Source organism: Coccinella septempunctata, chromosome 4, assembly GCF_907165205.1.
Source record: "Coccinella septempunctata chromosome 4, icCocSept1.1, whole genome shotgun sequence".
Taxonomy (NCBI): Eukaryota; Metazoa; Arthropoda; class Insecta; order Coleoptera; family Coccinellidae; genus Coccinella; species Coccinella septempunctata.
In genome coordinates this window covers 9,890,343-9,915,465 of record NC_058192.1, presented here as the reverse complement: position 1 = coordinate 9,915,465, position 25,123 = coordinate 9,890,343, and the positions used below count along the sequence as shown (strand labels likewise).

The 25,123-nt window shown below is 38.1% G+C and overlaps 2 protein-coding genes across 6 annotated transcripts in view; one reads left to right on the top strand and one right to left on the bottom strand.

Annotated features, from left to right (window-relative positions):
• The first annotated feature begins 274 nt into the window (after window positions 1-274).
• Window positions 275-25,123, top strand: part of LOC123310831 (DNA N6-methyl adenine demethylase) — a 54,283-nt gene continuing 29,434 nt past the window's right edge. For 2 of the 5 annotated variants that reach the window (XM_044894505.1, XM_044894504.1), the window contains exon 1: window positions 6,691-8,242. In XM_044894505.1, coding sequence (XP_044750440.1) covers window positions 6,926-8,242 — 1,317 coding nt within the window. In that variant the 5' untranslated portion in view covers window positions 6,691-6,925. Of the gene's footprint in view, window positions 321-6,686; window positions 8,243-25,123 lie in introns of those variants that run through there. The other 3 variants (XM_044894503.1, XM_044894506.1, XM_044894507.1) reach the window with 3 other exon arrangements.
• On the bottom strand, window positions 10,299-13,583 carry LOC123310832 (A disintegrin and metalloproteinase with thrombospondin motifs 12-like). The gene has a single exon (XM_044894508.1). It carries the CDS (start codon window positions 13,581-13,583, stop codon window positions 10,422-10,424), a length of 3,162 nt encoding a protein of 1,053 aa, XP_044750443.1. The 3' UTR covers window positions 10,299-10,421.

The window sequence follows — 25,123 nt, the reverse complement described above, 5'->3', positions numbered from 1 at the left end:
GGAGCTTTCCGAAGAAAAATAAATTCTACATAGTTGCAAGTTCAAACTTGCAATTTCCACCAAAATGGCATATCAATACGAGCTTTTATAAATTAAAAAATAATTCGACCGGTGTACAGGCACAAACACAATATATCTAATAGTATATAGTATGAGCTTTGACAGTGTCGAATCGGGCTCTCCCATTGGCCCGAAAGCAAGACAGATGCGAAGCACGGCGCGGACCGATTCCCAAAGCTCGACACACTATGCGTCAGTTGTATTTTCATATTGTGCGTGCTAGGTGGTGTGTGTGTGCGGATATTTTTAATTTACACATGGTCAGTATTTTTCACCCTTAGCCGGATTTTGCATGCTTTCTCCCGGCTGAAACGGCCCATTCCGACGCTCATACGAAGGATTTACGCGGTTTGTTGCGTTGTCAACGGACGGTTGTGCTTTTTTGCGCGAATGACGCGCAAAATATTGTTTAGGCGGACTACGTCGCAAGAAAGGGCTGATTGGAAGGGAACAGGCCTTCCCGAAGTCGCTTTACCATGTTTTCATTTGAAACCAGTGAAAATTTCGAGTGAAATTCGAAAAAGCTCCATTGTGAAAGTGCAAGTGTTTTCTTACGGATTGTTATTGACGCAATTTTTAGTGTAGCATGTCTCGATGAATTTTTAGCAGTTTTCGCATATTCTCCGTTGAATTTTGGGGTTATACACGAAAAGAGTTTTTCCATTGTTAATTTGGTTCGATGTTTTTTTTGCAAGTTTTATTGGTATTTTCGCAACTTTTGGTCTAGTCCCTATGCGGGTTGTTGTTGCGGCTGAAATATTCCGTTCATCTGAACAAATCCGAGATTTCAATAGAATTTTTCTCACTTCGATGGATTTCCAAATGAGTCATCAGGACCTATTTTCCAATGGCGTAGACTGGAGATTCGCATTTGTCCCCGTGAGTCATCATGATTTCCACCCTCAACAAGTCATGCCAAATTTCTCCTTCTTCCAGGAAATCCATAACACTCGTTGCTCATTCTGTTTGGTCATATTTCGGAAAAGAATCTTCCATAGTATTTCTTCAGAAATCTATATATTTTGTTTTCGAATTTCTTCCGGAGTAATGGAAAAGAATCATTTACACAAACTTCTTGTCAAGAAAGAAGTTTGTTCATAAATCAGCTGCAAGGATATATGACTCCACACCTATCAATATTTTCGTATTTCAAAATATGCTCCGAAACAAATGCAAATTTTATCGGAAGACCTCAAATATTAGCTGCCTGAATTACTTAATAAGTAACATTTTAGAGTATCTTGAACCACCGGTGATGTGCTGTTAGCACCTGCCATTTTTATTACAACTTATTATATTATAACGTTTTCTCATCGAGATGGAATTGGATAAGCGCTCTTCGACCCTGTGTTCTTCATCGATTATGAAATTTATCTACCTATCCATTAATTATCTCGGTTGATTTGATGATAATTCGCATGCATGCAGATCTAGATGTTGGGTATAGATGGATATCACAACAAAATATGCAAAAAAGTCAAAAGATGATGCGAAAACTATGTACTTACTGACTGATATATAGTAGGTACATTAGATATTTAATGAGCAGACTTGTTAAGATCGAGCTTAAGAGAAAACCACCAACAAAATTCAATAGTTTTTATACTTCGTAGAATTGAGTTTCAATCCTCAAAGAATTGATTAACAAAGTGTCCACCTCTACGTTCTTTTTGTATCATTATTTTGTACTTTTTTCTTTACAAACAAGGACGGGTACCTACTGAAAGAAATCTTTGGTTAAACTATAACAATATCATTGCACCATATATCTTCCATTGTACAATAAGAAAGACGCAAAAAACTAGATGTTTTCCCACCAATTTCACGGAATATTCTTATAGGTCCCTTAATGATCTAATATCATATATTAATAGGTAACACTCAAATATTTGAATCACTTTCGACGGTTCATTTCATCACGTATATTAATTAAGACATTTTGATACGAGGATTTTATTGTTGCTTCAACAAAGAACAGTTTGATTATTTCCATTTTTAAGATGAATAAAGGCTATTTAAATTTATATCGGAGACCAAAATTTAGATATCCTGACACAATCAAAATTGGAATCTGAATAAAAATAAAATGAAGGCTTTGGTTTCTTGTTGCACTTATATTGGTTGATGATTGATGAGAAAAATCTCTTTCTTGTAAGATAATTGTAGATTCTCCAAAAAGCTGAATGTTTGTATCTTTGAGAAAACCTCGGAAAAAACGCAGAAAGTCTTAAATATAGAAACTTTCCAAAAACAGTTTTTTTTTTAAGAAAATTACAACCGATACAGAAATGTTTCTTGCTTGCGAAATATTTCCAGTTATAAACTTCAACTGTAGTTGGAAATGGCCTTGATTCCAATTAACTTACAAAAAAAATTTCCCTTGACATTCAGTGAGTTGCGTTAAAACACCAAACGAAGATTTTCTTCTATTCTCAAAGTTCTTCATTAGGTTTAACATAATTTTTGTTCGAACCACTTTCTTTTCTTCATTTAACTCAACTTTTTTCTGAAATAATGTTTCGTATACATTAGTAATCACCAAAAACGGTTGTACACGAATCGTGAATATTTCCTTCAATATTAATCTTGAATTTTCTGTCCATATCTGAATTGGAACTCAAGAATAAACTTGTTTTCCCGTCTCAAGAGACCATTTTTATCATTTTCCCCCGCTGAATTTGACAGTTTGTATTGATCCCGATAGGCAGCCCCAAAAGCCTACTGTCAAAATTCCAAAGCCTTCTCGACGCCGAATTTTTAAAACGCCCGATACTCATCTGGGAAACAAAATGGCGGGAAAACCCGATCCTAGCTGCATTTTCGCGGATTTTCACGGTACGGCCGAAAGTGAAACTGTTTCACTGACCTTGCCGTAATCATAACTGTCAAACGCAAACCCACATCGCATGCATCGGTCATCTACATGACACAGGTCGGATATAGAAGGCTTTGTTGTGGTTGTTGGGGGGTAATAACGTATTTCCTAGTTCACGGTCGCCATTTGATGTGCCACCATTTCGCGAGCCGATCGGCCGGCTGTAACACGTGAGCATGCCGGAAGTACGCACTTCAGCATCGCTTCCGATGAGGATGGAACGCTGCCATGGCGACTGGAAGTATAGCTGTTGTCGGTTTACGAGTAGTCCAATTCCCTGGTGCAGAACTGAAATTCTTGAATTTCCAAGAAATTTAATTAGGACCGAGCTGGTTTAATTGGGTTTTATACCGTCATTTACATTCGGGATGTTTCGGATATTAATATTGTGGTCAATACGAATGAAACAGGCCATGTCTGTTGTTTCGTTTACTTCAGAAACTTCCCTATAAATTCTAGATTAGGTACGAGGATATATTGAGAAATTCTTAGCCTACTATAGAACCAAACAAAATTTCAATGTCAAAATATTTTATTACTCAACATATTCTCCTCTTGATTGGATACATTTATTACAGCAAACCTGCAACGTCTCTAGACCTTTCAAAAAAATGTTTCTTCTTGCTCTGCAAACCAGACCTCCACAGCTTTTATTACTTCCTCGTTGGAAGAAAATTTACGACCTTTCAAACTTTTTTTCTGTTGAGGAAAGAGATGATAGTCGGATGGAGCCAAATCTGGTGAATAAGGAGGGTGATCTAGTAATTCGAACCCTAAATCACGAATTTTTTGCATGGCAACATGAGATTTGTGTGCAGGGGCGTTGTCCTGCAAAAACAAAACACCTTTGGATAACTTGCCGCGTCTTTTCTCTTAAATTTTTTCCCGTAAAGTGGTCAGTAATGTCGAATAGTAATCTACGTTTATTGTTCTACCCTTATCCAAAAACTCAATCATGAGTACTCCATGGCAATCCCAAAAAACTGAAGCAAGAACTTTTCCAGCAGGTTTTTGGACACGAAACTTCTTAGGTCTTGGAGAACCAGAGTGTCGCCATTCCATCGATTGTTGCTCTGTTTCTGGATCGTAGAAATGTACCCAAGTCTCATCCATAGTAACAATTCTGTTGAAGAAGTCTACATCGTTTTCAAATCGAGCACAGATCGAACGCGATGCTTCTACCCTTGCACGCTTTTGGTCAACATTCAAACATTAGGGGATCCATTTTGCAGCAATTTTTCTCATGTCCAAATTGACTTGAACTATATGATGAACGCGTTCGTATGAAATATTTAGTGCTTCAGATATCCGTTTTAGCCCAATTCGACAGAAATAATTTTGAAAAACTCCTTGGACAACTATATTCTTTTTCATCCTTTGAGCTGCTACGTCAATTTCTTCAGATTTCAATACTGTTCTGATTGATAAATAGTGTACCTATCTGAATTTCCATGTAATGGTTTTGAAATTGTAGATGTGAAATCGAAAAGAGAGATTTCGATATAGATTGTTGTAAATGCAACTTGATAGAATGATAGATTGAAGATTTGATTCTTATAAGAGTATGCAAATCTGTTTAGATTTTCTGAAAATTATTTTGTGATTGTTGAAGAATTCATCGTTATCTTATTCATTTCCGATAATCTTCTGCATAGGAGTAGGTACCCTTTGTAGCAATTTTTTTCTGGCTAATAATAATCTATAAGTATCGATTATTTTTTTCTGACTTAGGTTCGTTTTTGCCAATAGGTATCTAGTATCGTATTTTTGGTCTTTTTGCTTTTAATACTGGCTTACGAAAGTTTAATCGATTTTTTCTGGGTTCTTCATCCACCAATTCTAAGCCTTGACAACCATCCTACTTCGCATTGATGGACCATGTGGGTCATTCAATAAATTATATTGAATATTGGTACTGAGTCATCATCAACAGAATATGGATTGCAATCCTGGCGTATGCACCATTTTGTGTATATCCACAGGAATCAAGAGTAACGTAACAAAAGATGCGAGGAAAGCTGAAAGACTAGCTGAAGCTAATTTAGACAAGAAATTTGGCGCATTCTGCAATGCCGAAGGGAAAGAACAAAACTACATCAGTTTTACTGCTAAATTGCTATATACCTTCCACTTTCTTCGCAAAATATCGCTATCATCAACCCCTCTCCAAAACTCTTGTTTTTTCTCATAACTGAACCTACTTACGATCCCCATCATTTCCCGAACATCGAAAAAGTTGTTTTCGAACCGAAACGACCGACCCGAAAAATTGAAGTCTTCATCGGGGATCCGACCACGAATATTCGATTAGCGGAGGCTGTTCTGCATCTTTGAATTTGATAATTTCTTTATCGAGGTGCAAATTACTCGACGGCTGAATTTCCGCATTCGATAAATTAAAATTGAATGGAATTTCCAGCGGCCCGCTAAATTTACGCGTGCGCAGCGTCCTTTCGCTTTCGTCCTGCTGCGGATATGATTGAGCCGAAAACAAGGGAACTGATGAGGTTCAAGAGGACGCTGCCGTTAATAGGGGATTTCGTAGATGGGTCCCGGTAGTTTGGAGGATGGAGTCGTCGTCCGTTGTAATTTTAATGAAAAAAAGCTGCGTGAGTTGTGCCTTGGCAGGATTTTTTATCTCCGCTTCGAGGGTGCTTCCGGGATGAGATACTTTTATTCGGGGAGGAGTGGATGTACGGATGCAGGAAAATCGTTTTTCACATCATTATTTGTCTGCGAATTAAGTCGTTTTCTATTATCGCTTCAACCTTAATGAAGAGTCTATCAAATCGCCAATTTACGAATAATTTGGTCCTTCAGGAATCGATGGAAGACTATTTATACAGGGTGTCAATTCGAAAAGGTACCACCCTTAAAATCTCGGCTCCCATACAAAATCTGAAAAAATTCAAAAGAGGTGATGTTTAATTCCTATGGCGCACTTTATAAGGTTGGTTCCAATCAATTTGTATCAACTATGTGAGCGTTGAGACTCGAACGTTCCCAGAGGAAAGAATCTAAAAGTGTCAAGTCTGGGCAGCTTGATGGCTTTTCAATCAGCTCTCTTCTACCAAAAGATCATATTTCCATCTTTATGCTTTTACAAGAAGACCTCATTCACTTCCAACCAGATAGAGCTCCACCTCATTTCAAAGAGAAATATATTGGTAGAAGAGGGTCAATTGAATGGCCACCACCCTCCCCAGACTTGACACCTTCAGATGTTTCTTCGAGTGACATTAAAAGTCTGTTAGTCTAAAACACATCCACGAGATGAAGAAGAATTGAAAGTTAGAATACGCACAGCATTCCCACGAATTCAAGTTGAACTAAAATATTTTACATTTTTATCTACAAAATAATGGTCAGCATTTTGAGAATCTTTTATAGTAGGAATTATTCATTATTTTGATATTTTGTTGAAACTCTTGCTGTCGTTACTATTCTATTCTTTTTTTTTTTATTTTTCGGAAGTACTAAAGTCAAGTGTATATCAATTTTGAAGAGGCAATCGAATTACCTTTGAAATTAAGTGTCTCTCAACCCCCTTCTCGTTTAAGATTTTAGGGGTGCCTCTCATCAGGCTCACAGGGTTGGTGCAAACTGATTTTAATCAATCGTAAAAATTTCGCCTACGAGATATTAATAAGGGTGGTACATTTTCAAATTGACAAACTTATTATGTGTTTGTGTAAGTTTTTTTGGTAGATAGTCAGTATGTGATGAATAAAACATGGATGATCTAACGGATATTTTTTGTTTCAGGTATTATTTTTATAGAGCAAGTCATGTACATTTGAGAACATTATTTTTATACAAAACAGACAGTACAAATAACGGTGAAGTACAAATCTACCAGGGAACTCAGAACTCATCTCAGCGAAATTCAGGATAAAAATGACAATAACAATAATCTAGTCCGTATATTCTAAAATGTCAGGTTCAAAGCAGAAAATCGTTTAGCACAAACAATTAAAATATGCCCGCAATATGAGCGAAACGCTAAGCCAAGACCCGGAGGGTCTCACTTCTGGATACACGACCCTGACGTCGTCATACCCCCCCACTCCCGCCACTCCGAATTCGACGGTCCAAGATGCGCCCTCTGGGGCACACCTTCCTCCGTTCTCCACATTCTCCGCCGACATGGATTCCAATGGCGGTTTCACCACCAGCTCCGACAGGCTGTTCAGCGATGCCAGACTACTGGACATATCGAACTGGGACTACTACACGGAGACCAGACTGTTGGAACGCGGGGAAAACGGACTGTCCATAATTTCCTCCCAGCCGCAATACAGGCCCTGGGAATCGAAACCAGTGGACTCGACATCGGCATTCGCTCCAACAACTCAGGTAAACTCATTAGCTGATGCCTTCGCACAACAAAATGGTGCTTCGAAGCTTCCATCATTTCAATCGCAATTTCAGGCTTTTAACGACCCCGCTACTACCAGTGAACCAACCTTAACAACTCTTACTAATCTTACTCCAGTATCACCGAATTCTAGTCCCGGTAACCATAGTTTAACCACATTGAACTCTAACTTTCATACGTTAAGTGCAGTTAACCCGAGAAGTTACCCTCTGGTGCCTGCCCCCATTCAAGCCAGGGAAATACCATCGATACAGCAGCAGTTCCTCGACGAGAGGCACATACAGTTATACTCCCACCCCACCACGAACTTAACCGCCCTTAACACCAGTATTTTTCCGCCCCAGAACGGAGCAATAATCCAACAGAATCAGTTAATATCGTCCCCGACCGTCGTGACCGTTTTCAAGCCTTCGGAGGCCGATCTGAAGCTCAGCTCGCTTCAGGACCCGGGTCTGAAGCTCCAGAACGTTACCCTGCATCCCACGCAGTTCCAGAACCCGGTGCCGAACATCGACAACGGCCTGTACAACGGCCTGGACAAGAAAAACGGCGGGATGATCATGAACTCGCCGACGAGGAACGATTTCCGCAAGAAGGAACGAAGAAAAATACGGGCGTCAAGTCTGGAGAGTTCGACGGAAAGTGACGGTGCCTCTAGTAACATGGACATGGGCTCGGAAAATTCGGGACAGGTCGCTGCGATCTCGAGCACCGCGGGTTTCAAAAACCACCATATGCCGGACAATTCGAGTGTGGACGATATAAGTGGCGGTGGCGTTGATAAACAGGTGAAAAAGAAACGAAAACGGTGCGGAGAATGCATCGGATGCCAAAGAAAGGACAATTGCGGGGACTGTGCACCGTGCCGGAACGACAAGAGCCACCAGATCTGCAAGCAGAGGAGATGCGAGAAACTGACTGAAAAGAAGGTGAGTCCTGTTTGAGTTTTGAGGTGGAGGGTATCTACTGCGTTCTAGTTTCCTTCTCATATCTTAGCATCATCTTCTATCTGTCTATCTTGCTCATTGGCCTTAAAAAGTTAACACGCAATGGATGCAATGCAAGTTTCTTACTTAATCGGAAAAAATTCAGTACTTATAGCAAAGAGTAACATACTCTTTGCTTATAGTACGAGATCCCGCTGCAGAATCACTACGTTCATTACGTATAGAGTAAAACACACATTTTTACATACGTTTATGGATAGTAGAATACACTGATATCACCGCAGCCTGTCAAAAGTGGCCGCAAGTAATTTTAATTAAATTAATAATAATCAATATTCCAAGAGAAATTTCGTTCGCTTCGTTTTGAAACAAAATATCATCCACATCATAACAATGCATGTAAAGAATACTAAAATCCATAGCTGCCGTTACACACACGGCCGCAACTACCTCGCAGCCAGGTCTAAGCTGTTAACATTTCGATGTATTTCCACGTTCATGACGTACAAGGATGTTTTTGATATCAAACTAAAGCTAAGTTTATTTCGAATATGATGAAATATGGCTGCCTGTGAAAAAATAGCCGTAAGTAAGGTCTGCCATCTGTTGAAAACGCGAGAGAGAGTTTATAGATTATCTCGCGTTTTTAACAGAGGGCACACCTAACTTGCGGCTATTTATACACAGGCAACCATACATCATCATATTCGATAAAAAATTAGCTTTAATTTGATAACAAAAACATCCTTGTACGTCATGAACGTTAAAATTACTTGCGGCCAATTTTGACAGGCTGCGGTGTTATCAGTGTATTCTACTATCCATAAACGTATGTAAAAATGTGTGTTTGACTCTATACGCAATGAACGTAGTAATTCTGCAGTGGGATCTTAGACTATTATATCAAATTAGACATATGCGTACCAAATATCAAATTCTTGTCGTTGAAAAGATATCAAACATCACTTACTGAAAAATGAAGGAAACGTGAGAAAAAAATTAAAATTTGGCATCTCAGAAGGAATGCCCATTTGACCTAATCTATCTGCATAAAATATTGCCCTTTCGAAATCATCTCCTGTATCTTCAGTAACATACTGTAAATATGAAACAGCGTGATGTTTTAATCTTGAAACAGTTTATATGTCCAAGCATTTCAGAGATTGTTTAACCGTTAACTCATTTCAGTGTAAATTTTTCACGAACTTCTCATACCTAATATACATCCAGATTTCTATCCGCCATTCAAATTATAATCTTATTAAAGGGATCTCCTAGAAAAATATAGTGCCTTTCAACCTGTATATCAGGTTTTGGATCAGGTTAGCTGCTAAATGGGGGCAAGATGAATAGAGTGTTGATTCATCTCATGCGAAATACTTTTAGAATCCCAGCCTCATATCTAGGACCAGTTCCTCGTGAGAGAAAATGTGCTTTCGTATCTATCGCTGTTCTTCACATAGGGCTTTTTAAAAGTTCATCGCAGATGCTCCAAAAAATACCAGTTCAGTTTGTTGTTTGAACTTTACGTTTGAGAAAATTCACACGTATAATTTATTGAACTTCTTACTTGAAGATTCTAGGAATCTTCTGCATCATTCACACCTCATCATCAAAAAGATTTCTGTTCCAAGCGTCCACCTAAAAACCGTTGAGCTTAACGATATTCAAATGAGGCGACAAAAATGGCTGCCTAAACGTATAATTTAATATTCCTTCTCGCAAATAATTACCTGCTTCAAATTATGCTTCTACACTGACCCATTCGATGTTTTCAAATGCTTTCGAGATACTAATGATACGTATTATTCGAGAATACATTTGAAGAATGAGAACAATGAAGTTATATAGCACCTAACATCCCAATGAAGCAGAGCGTGGTTTTATTCAAAAGATCCCAAAAAATGTTTTCGAAATGATAAAAAATACAAAAATAGACAATAATTATGCTTTTCATCTTGATCAATCTCATGAAATACGAATGATAAACAACAAGGATCAAGATTCAAAACAATTCTATTTCAGTTTGAATCTGACAAGAAACATTTTTCATCTTTACATATTGAAACCTTATAATATATACATAATAAATAAAAATAATAATTCGACCAACTATATAACTTATAGAGACTGAAAAATATATTTACATCGAATGAGACCTTCAGCGTCTGTTAGCTGTATTGTTCTTATGCTCTAAACGTATGATCTCATCAGCTGCCGCCTTACCCTGTAGATGTTTGATTTTCTTCTCATCCTTTGTGTCCCCGATCACATCTCCCATCGATTCGAAAGCGCTGTCAGTTAAGTTGATAGTCATCGAGGTGGATTTCAAAGGAATAACGTCCACTTTGATGTCGTCAGGATTCACGTGGTCCTGCACTATGGAACCGACCTTTATTTTAACCTTTTTCTCCGGTTCGCAAACGTTGTCCGAGCGTTTCTTCATCTTTCTCGCCGATTTTATTTGCTGCCAAACATCCTGCATTTCAGAGTCGGGCAGACCGTATTGGACGCTCCTGATTTTGCATTTTTTGGGAGCATTGCAGAGTTCTCTCGTTGCCGGTCTTGGTCCTTTGCACTCGCTGTCCTCCACCAGGATATCTTCGGTTCCAGGGTGTGGGGACTGCCTAACGCACTCAACCTCTCGCAGACGAACGCCAGATTTGTATTTACAAGCGTGGCAAGGTCCCCATTTACCAACTCTCCATTTCGTTTTGCAAGGTTGCTCGTTGCATTTTTTGGTGCTCGCCTCAGGTTTTTCCAAGTCTTGGCAGAAGGTTGGGCTCACTTTACCGGCCTTTTCTTCTGAGCAGGACATCTCCGCTTGTTGGATACCACCGCCACACTTGGCGGAGCAATCACCGAAGCTCAAGATCTCCCAGTGGTATTTAGGTAGGTATTCGGACTCCGACGCTGGTTCCGTATATCGAAATTTATACCCCACATTGGTCGCCTCGAAAAAGCAAATCATCAGGACCAGATCTTGATCAGAAGGTCCCTTGATGACCAGTAGTTCTTGATTTTCTTCCGGGTGTCTATATACGGCTTCTACCTTTCCTATCAGGAACTCGATATCGGGAGATTCTTGGTAGTTTCCGTTAAGGAAATAGGTGTTACCCGTCTTATCCGTAAGGGCGATCATATTAGCCGAAGGTTTCGTTTCTTCGACGAAGATATTCCGTACTCCTGCCGGTATTGTGGCAGCTTTGGTGTAACCTCGACCAGTGTTGGTGTAAGTATGCTCGATCAGTTTGCACTGGGTTCCATCTCCATTGCAAATACCGCAAACGTCTTCTGTAGCGTCAGAATTTATGACTCCATCACAGCCAACCTTAACACAAGCGCCGGCTATGCACATATCCTTAGTGGCAGGTTTACACGGAGTTCCATCGATAGTTCTCGGTTCTAATCTGTGAAAAACGTTCTCTTCGTTCAAACAGTACAAAACGCAGGGTTCGTCTCTTTTCAGATAAGGTTTCCACGTGTGAGTGACTCCTTTCAAAGGGATGGTGTTGTGCTTCGTGCACTGCATCTCCCGAAATGGCGTACTGCCTTGAGGACAAGGCTGCATATTGCAAGTGGTCACTTTCTTCCTATCCCCAAGGCAGTATCTGCCTCCGTTCGCTGGAGTTGGATTGTCGCATTCCCTGGAAGCGGTCGAAGTACCACCACCGCAAGTCCTGGAACATTCTGTTGGGTTGCTCCATTTGCTCCAGCCACCATTCACAGCTTCAGGTCTCTCTCCAACCTCGATGCACTTCAAGTGGAAGCACCATTTGTTCTCCCCACACTTGGTCCCATCTACGTACGAATGCCCTGTAGTCTGTATCACTGTAGGACTCGTTTTGCAATAAACTAGCTCGCAGAAGTTCTCCGGATCGTAAGTTTCGTACTTAGAACCTGGATACATCATTTCGCACTGCGCTTGAGCATCGTAAACGACCCCAGGCAGGATTTCGGTTTGTTTATAGATCGATTTTTGCGGTTCGTCATTCAGACATTCCCCCAAGTCACTCTCGAAGAGCGTGGTGATGAAGGCTCTGCTGCAAGTGGACCACCTTATGGTATTTAGATTCACGAAGGGGGCCATGACGTAGTTGGAACCATCTTTGGGGTCTTTGGATTCGCAACCGGAATCATCAGGGGCGTCGTGCGAACAACCCATCACGTGTCCCAGTTCGTGGGTTAGCACGATGGACAGGATCAACCCGCTGTCTTCATTGATTGCGCATGGTTCGTCAGGTGTACATGGGGTGCCAACGTAAGCCAACCCTTCCAGGCCGCACTTGGTGCCGTTGTCCCCACATAAATCGTGACGTGTCAGAAGAACGGCGATGTCGTGATGGTTTGGGTTTTTGACGTCTTTCGGGTTGACTCTCATCTGCCATTTGCAGAAGCTCGACAGGGTGTCTTCGGCGTTATCCACGATCATCAAATCGATCTCATCCTCTTGTTTTTCAAGGTACATCACTCTCACAACCACGATTTCCATGGCGTTTCCATTAGATGGGTCCCTGTAGAAATCCGCCACCATGTTCATGATGGTCAGTATGTAGGTTTCAATGTCGTGGAATTTGTGGAACTTGATGAATTTCTTGTCCACCACTATCAGTAGTTCCATGTAGCGTTGGACACTCGCCAGACCCCTTTTGGATATTGATAAACTGTGATCTTTCGCGTATTTGTTCTTCAAAGTCTTCTTCCATTCGGTTTCCCAATTTCGGCTCAAACCACAACGGTCGTCGTGCTCGTATGGATTCTGGATGTCCCTTTTGTAGATCATGTGTAGATGTTGTCCTAGTTTATTGGCTTGGTGTTCGTGCAAGGGTTCTATGAAGTATTTTTGGTTGTCGATCGAAATATACCCCGCTAGACCGTTACATGTTGATAAGGCTACCCTTGAGCCTGGTATTCCTCTCACGTGGCCTCTAAAATGGCACATTCTCTTCCTCAGCACTTTGTTAATCCTCCTATCTTGAATTGGTGTTTTTGGTTCTCTGATTTCGGAGATGGCGTCAGGTGATATGAAGCCATGATTAGGTCGCAAGTTTAGTTGTAAGTATTTGCCGTCCAACTTGATGCCGTAGTAGGCGCTTTCGTCTTCGGTTGACCTTTTCGCTTTACCTATGGATTCGTGTTCGTAGAAATGCGGAATTTTGAAACTCAAAAAGTCGCCATTTTCGCTGAGACGATGGGGGACTATCAGGTTATATTCTTGGAGATTCCTGGTGTATTTTCCATGCTGCGTTACTGCAGAGCAATGCCGGACCAGAAATCGTGCTGTTATTAGTATGAATATGTCGAAAACCAACCCCGAACACATTTGACGTGACTCATTTTGACATTAGTAATCGAGAACCATCGATTGAATGAAAGATGGAGGTCGGAATGGATGTGTTCCGTTATGTTTGGCATTTTGGGTTTCGTTCTTCGATTTCCGATGGAAACTTTTTTATAGCAGCAGGAAATAATTCAAGCCCAGACAGACGGCATATCTGACCTTTCCAGCTTGGCCTCATACATCCGGGACGCAAGCATTGAACAACCCTCGTCTTAGACGCTTGAGAAAGAGGCGAAGAAGAATGAAGAGATGGGAAATCATGCTAGTGGTTGTGATTCGAAAAATTCGAGATTTTTTCTTTCTCAGTGATATTTATTCAGTTTATCTGGCATTTATTCCCCATTCTCTTAGTTTTTCTGTCTGACAATTGCGGTATAAATTAGGTCCTAATACAGGGTGTCTCAAAATGAATACAAGAAAATTTAGTCACATCTTCTCTTCTTTTACCCCTGAATCTGCTCATGCAGAAATCACTGAATTTTTACCATCAGCATCTTTCTTCAACTGGGGCACAATGTTAGTCACTTATGATTAAGAATTAGAATTCCAAATGTGTTAGAAAAAATTTTAAATTTTTCTCAAAAATCTTATGTTTTATGAAAAATTGGACAAGAAAGTTTTTCAGTTGAATGAGCTAACGGTTTAAGAAGGTTTTTCGAGGAATTCGATAATATTTAGTGGTTCCAAACACATTGTGGCCCGGTAAAAAGTGTCTTAAGCCAAAATACATAGCAATATGAGATTTCGTACAACCTAAAACTTATGTGTACCAAATTCAATTATTTACCTATGGCCAAATGCTGAGATGAAAGGAAAAGACAATATATAGGGGCCAAATTCAGGGGGATAAAACTTAGAAAGCCTCCTGTCAAAAATCAAAAACTGAAATTTTCCACCCATATCTATCCAATTTTTTTATTCTCACCCTTCCATGTTGATACAATTGAAGGAGTGGAGAACAAACCTCATTTTACTAATTTTAGTAAAAAACATCCTACAATGAGTTCTGAAGAATTGCTTCCAAAATTATAAGATTACGAGTATGGTTTCGATGAAGACAATTTTAGAGTATTCTCTATTTGTGAAGCTTTACTTTTAGACCTACTTGAAATTGTAACTTGAGGAACCATTCAGTTGAAAGGATTGCAATAATGATTGAGAAACGGGCTTCTTATGATAAAGTGATCTTTTGAAATAAATGAGAAACACAGATCATTACAGTTCGAAAGCTTTGATTTCAACACTGAATAAATTTAGGAAAACTATATTCTGATGGGGTTTTCCTCATTTAGAGTTTATAAATAAAGGTTCTAACCTGTATTCGTTATTGATGAACAATTCATTCAACTTGATATTTCTGGCCTTGATAAAAAAAGCGAAATTTGAAAAGTGAGGGTTCGTTCATCACTTTCTCAATTGTTCTTGGGCGATATCAGACTGTGGAAGAATGTTTATTGGCACTCAGCCTCCTGATAACGTTAATCGATTTTTTGCTTAGAACAGCCCAATTTCGACTGTATGAAGTCGAGATTCATTGATGCAGTGGTCGATTAAAATACATTGGGAAAGACGACGATGCTTCGGGTGCACGATACACATATGCTGGATATTATTTTATACGTACCAGGTAGTACGGCATGGTTCCCGAACAGCTGCAAAGGGAGAATAAACTCTGCCAGCTGTTTGTTGTCTACAGTGGCCCGCCTGAGTTTTGGACGGCCTGCATGTCTAGTCCTCGTCCTTTTTCCCTTCTGACAATAACACTGGACTTCTACCGTTATGCCCATAATGGCGAATAGTGAATGCGTTCGAAGGAACACGGGGACAATGGGATGTAGATGATACTGATTATAAAATATTACGCAATTTTTTGTGACACTTTCCCGAACGTAACAACTACGCCATCCAGACACGGTTTGCTGGATGGAAGTGACGAATTAACGAAATCGGTTTGACCGTTGCATAAATTGTTTTCGATTACATGGGCCTTATTTGGAACTTGTGGTTTGCAGAAGCTGATTTTAATCGATTCGATTAGTTGGAATGTTTTCCAGATAATTCATCTGGGGATTTGCATTCTAAAGATATGCAGGGTCAGAAAAATCAACGAAAATTCGTTCAGTATCTAATGTAGGAAAATTTTTAAAAGGCTGCTGGAGAAATTGAATGTTTTTTAAGGTCCCCTCAGTTCGAAACGACTCATTAAACGTTGAAATTCAAGACCTGAATCTTCGGAATATGAACTATGTCAAATCAATTGTATTCTATAAAAAGGGTCTCAAACCAGAACCTAATACTCCATTTTTGTGTCAAATTTTGATGGAACTACCTCCAGTGTTTCACGAGAAAAAACCAGTAAGATGTATGGAGTAACATATTCTATTTTCTGAAATTCCAATGTTGAATTTCTGAGTGTTCTAACCAAAATTGATGTTTCTTTTTTTTTTCAATTTTCTTGTTATAAAATTTTTATTGACGCAGAATCTCAGTCTGGATTTATCCTCACTTCGGTTCTCGATCAGAAATCACCTTGCTTTATGATTTTGCAATTGAGGGGTTGACTCTGAGGGGTGGTTTGAATATTAAGGGTGTACTGTCTTGTAGGGAGAATCCAATGTCACCTGCGATCGATGTACAATTGTAAATCAATGTACAAGTGGATGAAGGGTGCTGAAAAAAATTATCAGGTTCATAACTTCTCGAACAGGGAGTTTCAAAATTTAATAAAATCATTTTAGGGATATATTCCCTGATTACAGGGTTATTATATTATTTTTTTTTAGAATAGGGTAGCATCGAAGAAGCAGGGAGGCATTTTTCAATTTTTAGTGAAAAAAAATCAAAATACGTTCCTTCAAGTACAAATTGAAATTATTAAAAACTATATAAAGTAATAATAATAGCAACATTTGGTTTATCCTCGTTTTTCCCGAAATTGGTTAGAGATACGAAGAAATGTCAAGGGTTCAAAAATGTCGCGAACAAGTCAAGGAATTGATTTTGAATTTCAGAATATACCAGTAGTTCACGTCAAAAAAATTCTGGGAAGATAAAGGGGGAACGACCTGTGAGAAAATATTATTCTGTAGGTTATTTATTTTTATTATTTTTGTTTTTTTATATTTGGCCTATCTGATTATGCATAGAACCTTCAGCTCAACACGTTTAAAATTTGAGCCCCTTATGTCGAAAACTGCAGGAGCTATAAAGAGAAAACCAAAAAAATTCAACACCTTGTAGTTCTGTAAGCGTTTGCTTATGTTTATGTGATTTTGGCCATAAAATTATTCAGGGAACATACCCCTGAAATTATTGTATTGAGTTTTGAAATGAAACCCTGCATAATAAATCAGAAAACAACGATGATACTTCCTTGCAGCTAAAATACATTTCCTTGATGAAATTAAAACTGGATATAGTAATTATAACTCAAATTGAACAAGTTAGAACTGATTCCTCGAGAACTGAAATAGAGGTTCAAATATGAGGCAAATTTTTACATTTTTGGGAAATTTATGACTATCATTCTAACAATCATAATAATGTGAAAACAAAAATCATTTGAAAATTTGTTTTTATTCCTCCCTCATACTCTTCATATACATCTTATTCTATTCTGTTAGATTAATTCATCAGCCGAAATTTCCAGATCTGATTAAGAATTTCCGGAAATACCAATTGAGAGATAAATGTAAATATTCTAAAGTTATAAAATAGGGTGTAAATGATAATGTTATGGAATAAATTAAATGACAGACTCCAGTTGGATCCTTGGGGAACCCCACAATAGACTCTTCCAAGAATTGAGTATACGTACACTTTATATCGAATTTTGAAAGGGTGTATACAATTGACGGTTCTGTAAGTTCTGCTCACACCAGAATTGAGGCCAATCGATCAGTTTTAACGCTGTACAAATGAAACAGAGATATGTTTTGGTAGAAACCGTCTGTTTGAGTAAAAACCGCATCCATCATACATTTTGAAGCCCAGCTATAAAAATTCAATACTCATGCCCATTATACTCTTTCGTGAAATGGACAATGAGCCCCGCAGTGGCGTGAAACAACTGACTAGGCGACCATCTCATGAATGAATCGGTCTTCGCCTGTACGGCAAGAGCCACGGGGGGCAGACTTGACCGCAAATTTAATCAAATTGCTGACCCGACCGGCAAGATTAATGAAAAGCCCTTCTGCCTCATAAAAGGTCATGTTTTGGCGGGAATTGCTTAATTCAGAATTCCCAACGTCTGTCGGACTGTAACGGAAATGTTTCTCTGTTTATTTTGGATGATCATATGGTGGAATCAGGGATAAGGAACGGTTTTATACAAAATTGAGCCGAGGACAATGACTGCGAACAGCTGCTTTGGTCTCGAAAGATGGATATGTTAAGATTCAACACTCAACAGCCATCCTTGAATGCGATAGTCATGGCGGTTCTTGTGTTTTGCACCCTGCAGAAAATCGTGCGGATGTATTTGATATATATTCTTCAATCGAATAATAATACAGGGTGTCTGTAAACAAATGCGAAGGACTTGGGATGATTCCTCGATGAAAATAAGCATGAGCAAACAAGAGTCTCAGACATAGACACCGTAGCAAGTTTTGAGTTTTCAGATGAATAGGTACAGATATTACCGCAAATGAGGAGATATTTTATAAATTATCTTTTCACGATGGGGGATAGAGGCCTACGTTCTTCTCACATACAGGGTGTCTGTAAACAAATGCGAAGGACTTAGGGAGATGATTCCTCGATGAAAATTAGCAGGGGTAGTTCCTATAAATTTTTTTCGAAATCGACCTCCCTTCGAAGATACAGCCTTTGGAAGGCGATGACGAGTTGACAGTTTTTAATTTTTTTTGCGGGTTCTAAAAAACACTGAGTCATAAAACTATATGTAATATGAAACACCAAGTAGATGTTACTCACACAATTTTTGTTGATCTCATAACTTCATTATTAGGGATTGAAAATAACAACCCCTCATGATTTTCCTTCAAAAATTATTTTCGTGGGATAGATTTTCGAAAAATAAAATTCTCTTAGGGTTTCCCATTCAATTCTTGAGAAAAAAAGTCTCTTGCAAAATTTCGATACAGTCGATACTTTTCTCAGAATAAATAAAAACTTACAAGCAGTTCTGATCACTGTTCATTCCATCTCATCGTATATGTGTTCCATAGAATAGAATGGATTTTTGTATATGGAGTCATCTTAAATCTTTGGTTTACACGATGAACAGTGATCAGAACTGCTTGTAAGTTTTTATTTATTCCGAGAAAAGTATCGACTAAATCGAAATTTTGCAAGAGACTTTTTTCTTGAGAATTGAATGGAAAACCATAAGAGAATTTTATATTTCGGAAATATATCCTACGAAAACAATTTTTAAAGGAAAATCATAAGGGGTTGTTATTTTCAACCCTTAATAATAAAGTTATGAGATCTAAAAAAATTGTGTGAGTAACATCTACTTAGTACTTCATATCAGGTATAGTTTTATGACTCAGTGTTTTTAGAACCAGTAGGAAAAATTAAAAACTGTCGACTCACCATCGCTTTCCAAAGGCTGTATCTTGGAAGGGAGATCGAATTCGAAAAAAAATTATAGTAACTACCCCTGCTTATTTTCATCGAGGAATCATCTCCCTTAGTCCTTTGAATTTGTTTACAGGAACCTTGTATATCTCTCACGGTTATAATTGTGAATGGAATTTTGACCAAAAACAGAGGAAAATCTCAACGAACAATCCGATATGACTATGATCGAGTCCTTCGCATTTGTTTACAGACACCCTATGTATGTGAGAAGAACGTAGGTACTCTATCCCCCATCGTGAAAAGATAATTTCTAAAATATCTCCTCATTTTCTGTAATATCTGTATCCATTCATCTGAAAACTCAATACTTTCTACATTCTCTATGTTCTGAGGCTCTCGTTTGTGATTCTGACCATGAAGTTCGATAAACCAGTGAATAATATCTCATAAATCACAGGTGATTAATGATTGATAGAACACATTTACTATTCTCCTCGAAGTATAATGTTTTCCTTGCCATTTTCATCCATAAATTGGTTGGAAACCTAATTGAGTCCGGGTGACCGACTGAAATCAGCATTCTCAGCTGTACCTTCTCCACAATCGCTGCTGATTGTCATCGAAGAAGTTCGTTCGACGATACAAATTACAACGATTCATCAACAAAAAAGCTAGGAGGGCCTGGAGTATTCCACGGTCGTCATGGCGACATGAGGAACAATGAAGGCACAGCAGATGAAATAACACAATTGACACAGATAAAGAAATCTTGTCGCGTGCTAAGCGCATAGCAGCTGCCGCAGGCCGCCCGTCAGTCGGCTATATTTCAAATAATGTTCGATAAGGAAGAAGCAGGGTCCAAACGCTGCTTAATCTTTTATTTATATAGATACAAGGGTTTTTCATTTGTTGGAGAAAATACTTTTTCATTTTTAACGGCCTTTGATGCTTGAAGGTTCAGTTATTTGAATGCAAATCTTTTGTAGTTGACAGTTTATGTAATAACTCGCTTTGGTTTTAAAATTCCAAAGTTGTTTCTGTACACTAACATTTCATTGTCAATTTTGAATTCCATTTAGTTTTAAAGCTCCTTTTGTTATCTCTTTTAACTGGAATATGATGAAAGAACTTCCCTATACAATTATTTTGTATACTCTAAATTTCAATATATTCTTATTTATTGGAAAAACGATTAAATTAAAAAAAGCAACTCGCAGTGAACTCAAGATGTCCTTCAACATAATTTTTAAGATAAAGTCAAGTCTTAACCGAAAATTTTCACGAGTTGATCATGAATTAGTGAATGCAGTTTTTAAATGGAGAGAACACAAGGTGTAACTTCTCCCTAAGCCGTATATATGACTCAAAACGAATAGGAAACATTGGAGATCACTCAAGAATATTCATCATATTAGATATTATCCGAAACTTTCACTATTGTGAGTCAAAATTGAAACATGAAAGTGTATGAAGCAAACCGTTTTATTTCTTCCATTTTATCTCAAAATTTTAAGAAAGTCGTTTTTGTACATTGAACATTTGGAAAAACCACTCAGTGGGTGTGGTCTCTGGTTGTCCTTCCAAATCGAAGATTTCTAGAATCCTTGTACGTTGGTCATTTGAATTTATAGAAGCACTCGGAGATTATGTATTATTTAATGTGTTTTTAATTTTTATCTTCGATAAAATTCAATTTTTTCTTTCATTTTATTTCGGCGAAAATGAGTCGTACAAAACGTAAAGCGTGAGCTGAAAACTGGAAAAAATTAGGATTTTTGTCAAACTCCATAGATTTATTGAAGAAATCAAGGGTCTAATAAGGCAAATCCACGCCTCAAAAATGTAACAACATCAAAAAAAAACTTCTATTGAAATTTCTCAATGCTTGATCGATAAAAAGGAAGAAAATAAGTTCCTTCTCAAAGTGTTAACGATATTCATTCCCACAAACATTCCCAAGACGTAATGCTATCCGAGAATAAGTTTGCTCCAATATTCTTGAATACTTGATCATCCGAAGAACATTTTAAATTTACCTGTGCACACAATGAATGAGAGAATGTCTCTGCGATCTCTCTTTTGTACATACACTCCATCCGCTCCATTGGATATCAAATGCTTCACAGGACATATATTTCCATCAGTTCGACAGATGTACCCATGAAAGAAGAAGTCACATAGCTCAAATGTCATGCAGAAAATCTCCTGAAGAAACTAGCACATGCCCCAGCATCAATTCTATAGTGACAGGATTACTTTATGACTAAGGTCTTATAGAATACTTACAAAAAGGTGCCAAGAAGAAAATTATTTCCCTTTCACTTGTATAGAACAATTTCTTACACCAGTCTGTACTAAATTCAAATGATCAAACTCGTTCCAAAATTGCCGCTTTTAAAGTTCGATTTGAACCATTTTCGAATTATTCAAATTACATTGAACGAATGAATCTTTTTCTACATATATTATTAATAAGTCGTACATTATTTTCATTTTTCCAACAGTTTTCATAGAAATTCATTTCACAATCAGTTGAATCAATTGGAAAACTTCATGAGAATTCGCAAAACATTGTGCTAAAAATTTCATAGATACCTATTTTCCAAAGGACCATAATTTCGTTGTTGATCGATCAAGTCAATTCTTTGTTAATTTCCAATTTCAGAATCATAGTTTCGTTCTGGGAATTGGACACAAGAAATATTCTACTAATTTTGGTAAATTTCAGACACAAACTTGAAAGAATATCTTGAAGAAACACATGTGGTTTCCATCATCTTTCAACCTCACTCATGTCTGCAGATATGAAACAGGTAGTAAAAACATGGTGGTTTAGTGGTGCCAATCCCTGAAATCACCACTAAAACAAAAACTAGTCGATGACCCTATTTTTCGTTTAGAATATCGAAACTCTCAACGAAATATCTCTTGTTTTTTCATTTTTTTTTCATCTTAGAAGGGTGAACTTTCGACCCATGTTTTTTAATGAAATATCAATATTTTCTGTTTTCTTCAGTTAACACCCTGTATATTGTACACCATGAATTTCATCTCCGAAAAGTTAAAGTTGATGAAAAGCTCAGATTTGGATTGTAGTAGGTATCCATATACAGTAATATGTATTTTAACTATGTACATTTTTTTGGGGAAGTAGGTAATGGCTACATTACTTTATCAGATACGGTAATGAACCACAAACAGTTGAAGAATAACAGTTTTTTAATATAGCTGTAGGCAAACATAGTTTTACTTTCTCAATTTGTTCTTTATAGCTGGGTAGCGATAGGCCCTGTTGAGTTCTTTTCTGGCGGAGTGCTGGGGTTGGTCCTTCGGGAATGGATGCATGTTTTGAGAGAGTTCTCTCCCGAATACGATGAAATGGGGAAAGATGCGTCGCGTCCATAACCTCACCGACTAAACGTCTGGCTCCTGTGTTGTGAGTCCAGTTTGGCAGGAAACCAGTGGCAGCGGTAGGATAACTACAATTCCTGAAAGCTTCTGATTGCGTTCTGTTCTAATAAAGGGAAACGACAATATTCTAATATGTCTCGGGTAGATGGTGGACCTCCTGTTCCCTTTCTGTTCTATATCCTTTTTTTTTCGATTCCAACGCTTTATAATTCGAAATGATGATTAAATTCTGAATGAAAAGGTGCGTAGAAATTATCAGGATTTTTCAGGAAAAAAAAGAAGGAGAATCTTCTTGGTTCATCGAATGTTAAAAATTATATGTTAGGAATAGATCCGCTTATATCTCTTCACGTCTTCGGTCGGTCTGCATTGTGGAAAAAAATGGTGACTTGGAATATATGCATTGCATTGTTTCAACCCCCTTCGACAGGTCCTGGGGAACAATATTTGACTACGCACCGATAAAAATGATGTATTGTGCTGTTTTAAAATACAGTTGACAATATCAATATTTGCTTCATTAGTGTCATTCACTGGTGATAATAATTGTCACCTGTATTGAAGCCCTACCTGGAAGACAAGTGCTTTTTGAAAATAATTATATGAAGGGGACAAAATGCTGACTGAAGTAGTTTATGTTGAAAATTTACAGCTCCAATCGGATATTTCTATGGCGTCTGACCCATTAGTTTATCAAAAGACAACAATTTGAAAGAATAGTACTACTACCAGGGGTTACTTACATCGTATATTCTTCAACTGCAATCAGACTAAGATTTAAAGAAAGAAAATGCAAACCTACACTTGCTTAACTATTTGAAATGAAACAAATTGCGAAATGCGTCAAAAATACTTGCTTGCATTCACAAATAAATGCAGGTAATCGTGGATGAGTAAAAATCAATCAAAATGAGATATGAATATGGACTATTCTCATTCTTTTAAAAAGATAATATGTGATATTATTTTCTGATAAGACGTTGAGGCAAAGTTAATGAATTGCTTGAAATAATCCTCTATTTATATGTTATGGTAATGAGTGAGGATTAAGAGCATATCATTCTGAGAGCTTAAATAGGTACAAGATTAATTGATGACATTTGTTTCTGAACTATCAGAGCTGAACTCAGCTCTCGACTAATTTTCTTATAAATGAAACTTTTTACCTTTTACCATTATGTTCATGTCGATTTAAGGATAAGGGTTAGAAACTTTTTCATGTCATCAAAACTTTCGTATAATCACAGAGTATGTACAAATGAAAAGAAGCTTTTGAAAATGTGGATCCAACATGTAAAATGTGCAACTATCTGGAAGTATTTTCAAACAATTTTTCTTCAATTTGGCTATGGAACTTTTAATCGGGCTTTGATCTACCACCAAATGTCAACTGCAAAATTCCTAAAACACCTCCATTTTATGAACGCTTTTCAGAAATCAGAATTTCTGTATTCAATTCAAGATTTTCTTCTGAAAATATAGGTTGAAATGATTTTTTTCCTTATTTCGACCAATAAAATCATGCCTTACATGTTTACGTTATATGCGTATATTGTAGGGTTGTTTTTCCCTCTTGTTATTAACAATAAATTGTACGACATGTAGTAGGTATAAATGTGCAACCAAATCTTGTTTTCCCTCCCTTCATTTTAACACTTCAAAGAGGGATGTTATTAGATACTCATTAAGATGTCGCTGAAGGTATTTGCATGTACATGTATTTGTGATGTTTTCAGGGAATACTTGTTTGGCTATGTCATCAGCAAATTATTATTATCTCATTTTGGTCATGTTCCCTCCCTATTTGATGGAAAGCCTTCATGTTTTTGACCGAGTAAGGGCTGAAAGCGTTTTTCCCAAATTTTTCTTTTTATTGTCTGGAGGTGTGGGCAACGTGCGCCCCTGGATCGACAGCCGCCTCAATCTGCCTGGCACGGGATCTTGCATAGAAGGCGAGGTTGTCGGCTGAGGCAGGACCAGCTACAGGATCGATAAGATTACGAGTGCAACGATGACTCATGCGACACCCCCGACCCCTGTGCTCTCTCTGCGTCCTTCCGACGTGCCACCTCCCTCCTGGCCCCCCCTCGAACGCCACGCACTTCGCAGCGCCACTGCCGATGAAAAAATCAATCCGACCGACGCTGCAAATATCAAATGTTGCCAAATTGCCGAACGGAATATCAATGCCCTTTGGCCCATTAGAGCGCAATTTGCCAGAAATGTGGTCGGTGGAGTGAAGGGATCCTCTGTGATGCCCTGGAAAGGGGTCCTTGCATGTCCTCTCGAATTTGGAAGGACCAAATTTCGAAATTCATGATATCTTGATTTCTCTTGAGCAATTTTCATTCAGATATCAATTTTTTCGATAATTATTCATTCTACTGATTTAATAGTACATAATATATTCGCCAATATTCATAAAGAGTCAGTTTTTTCAATCTGAAAGTTAGATTCACTCAGGATGAACCACTCTCAGATGTATTAGTTTCGTCACGGATATAAAACACTCTCACTGGTTTACCCAAATGCAGCGGAAGTTCCTTCATCTGTCAATG

What these genes read in the sequence shown, in the direction of transcription:
- LOC123310832 (XM_044894508.1), bottom strand. Translation starts at nt 13,583, where the DNA reads ATGTGTTCGGGGTTGGTTTTCGACATATTCATACTAATAACAGCACGA.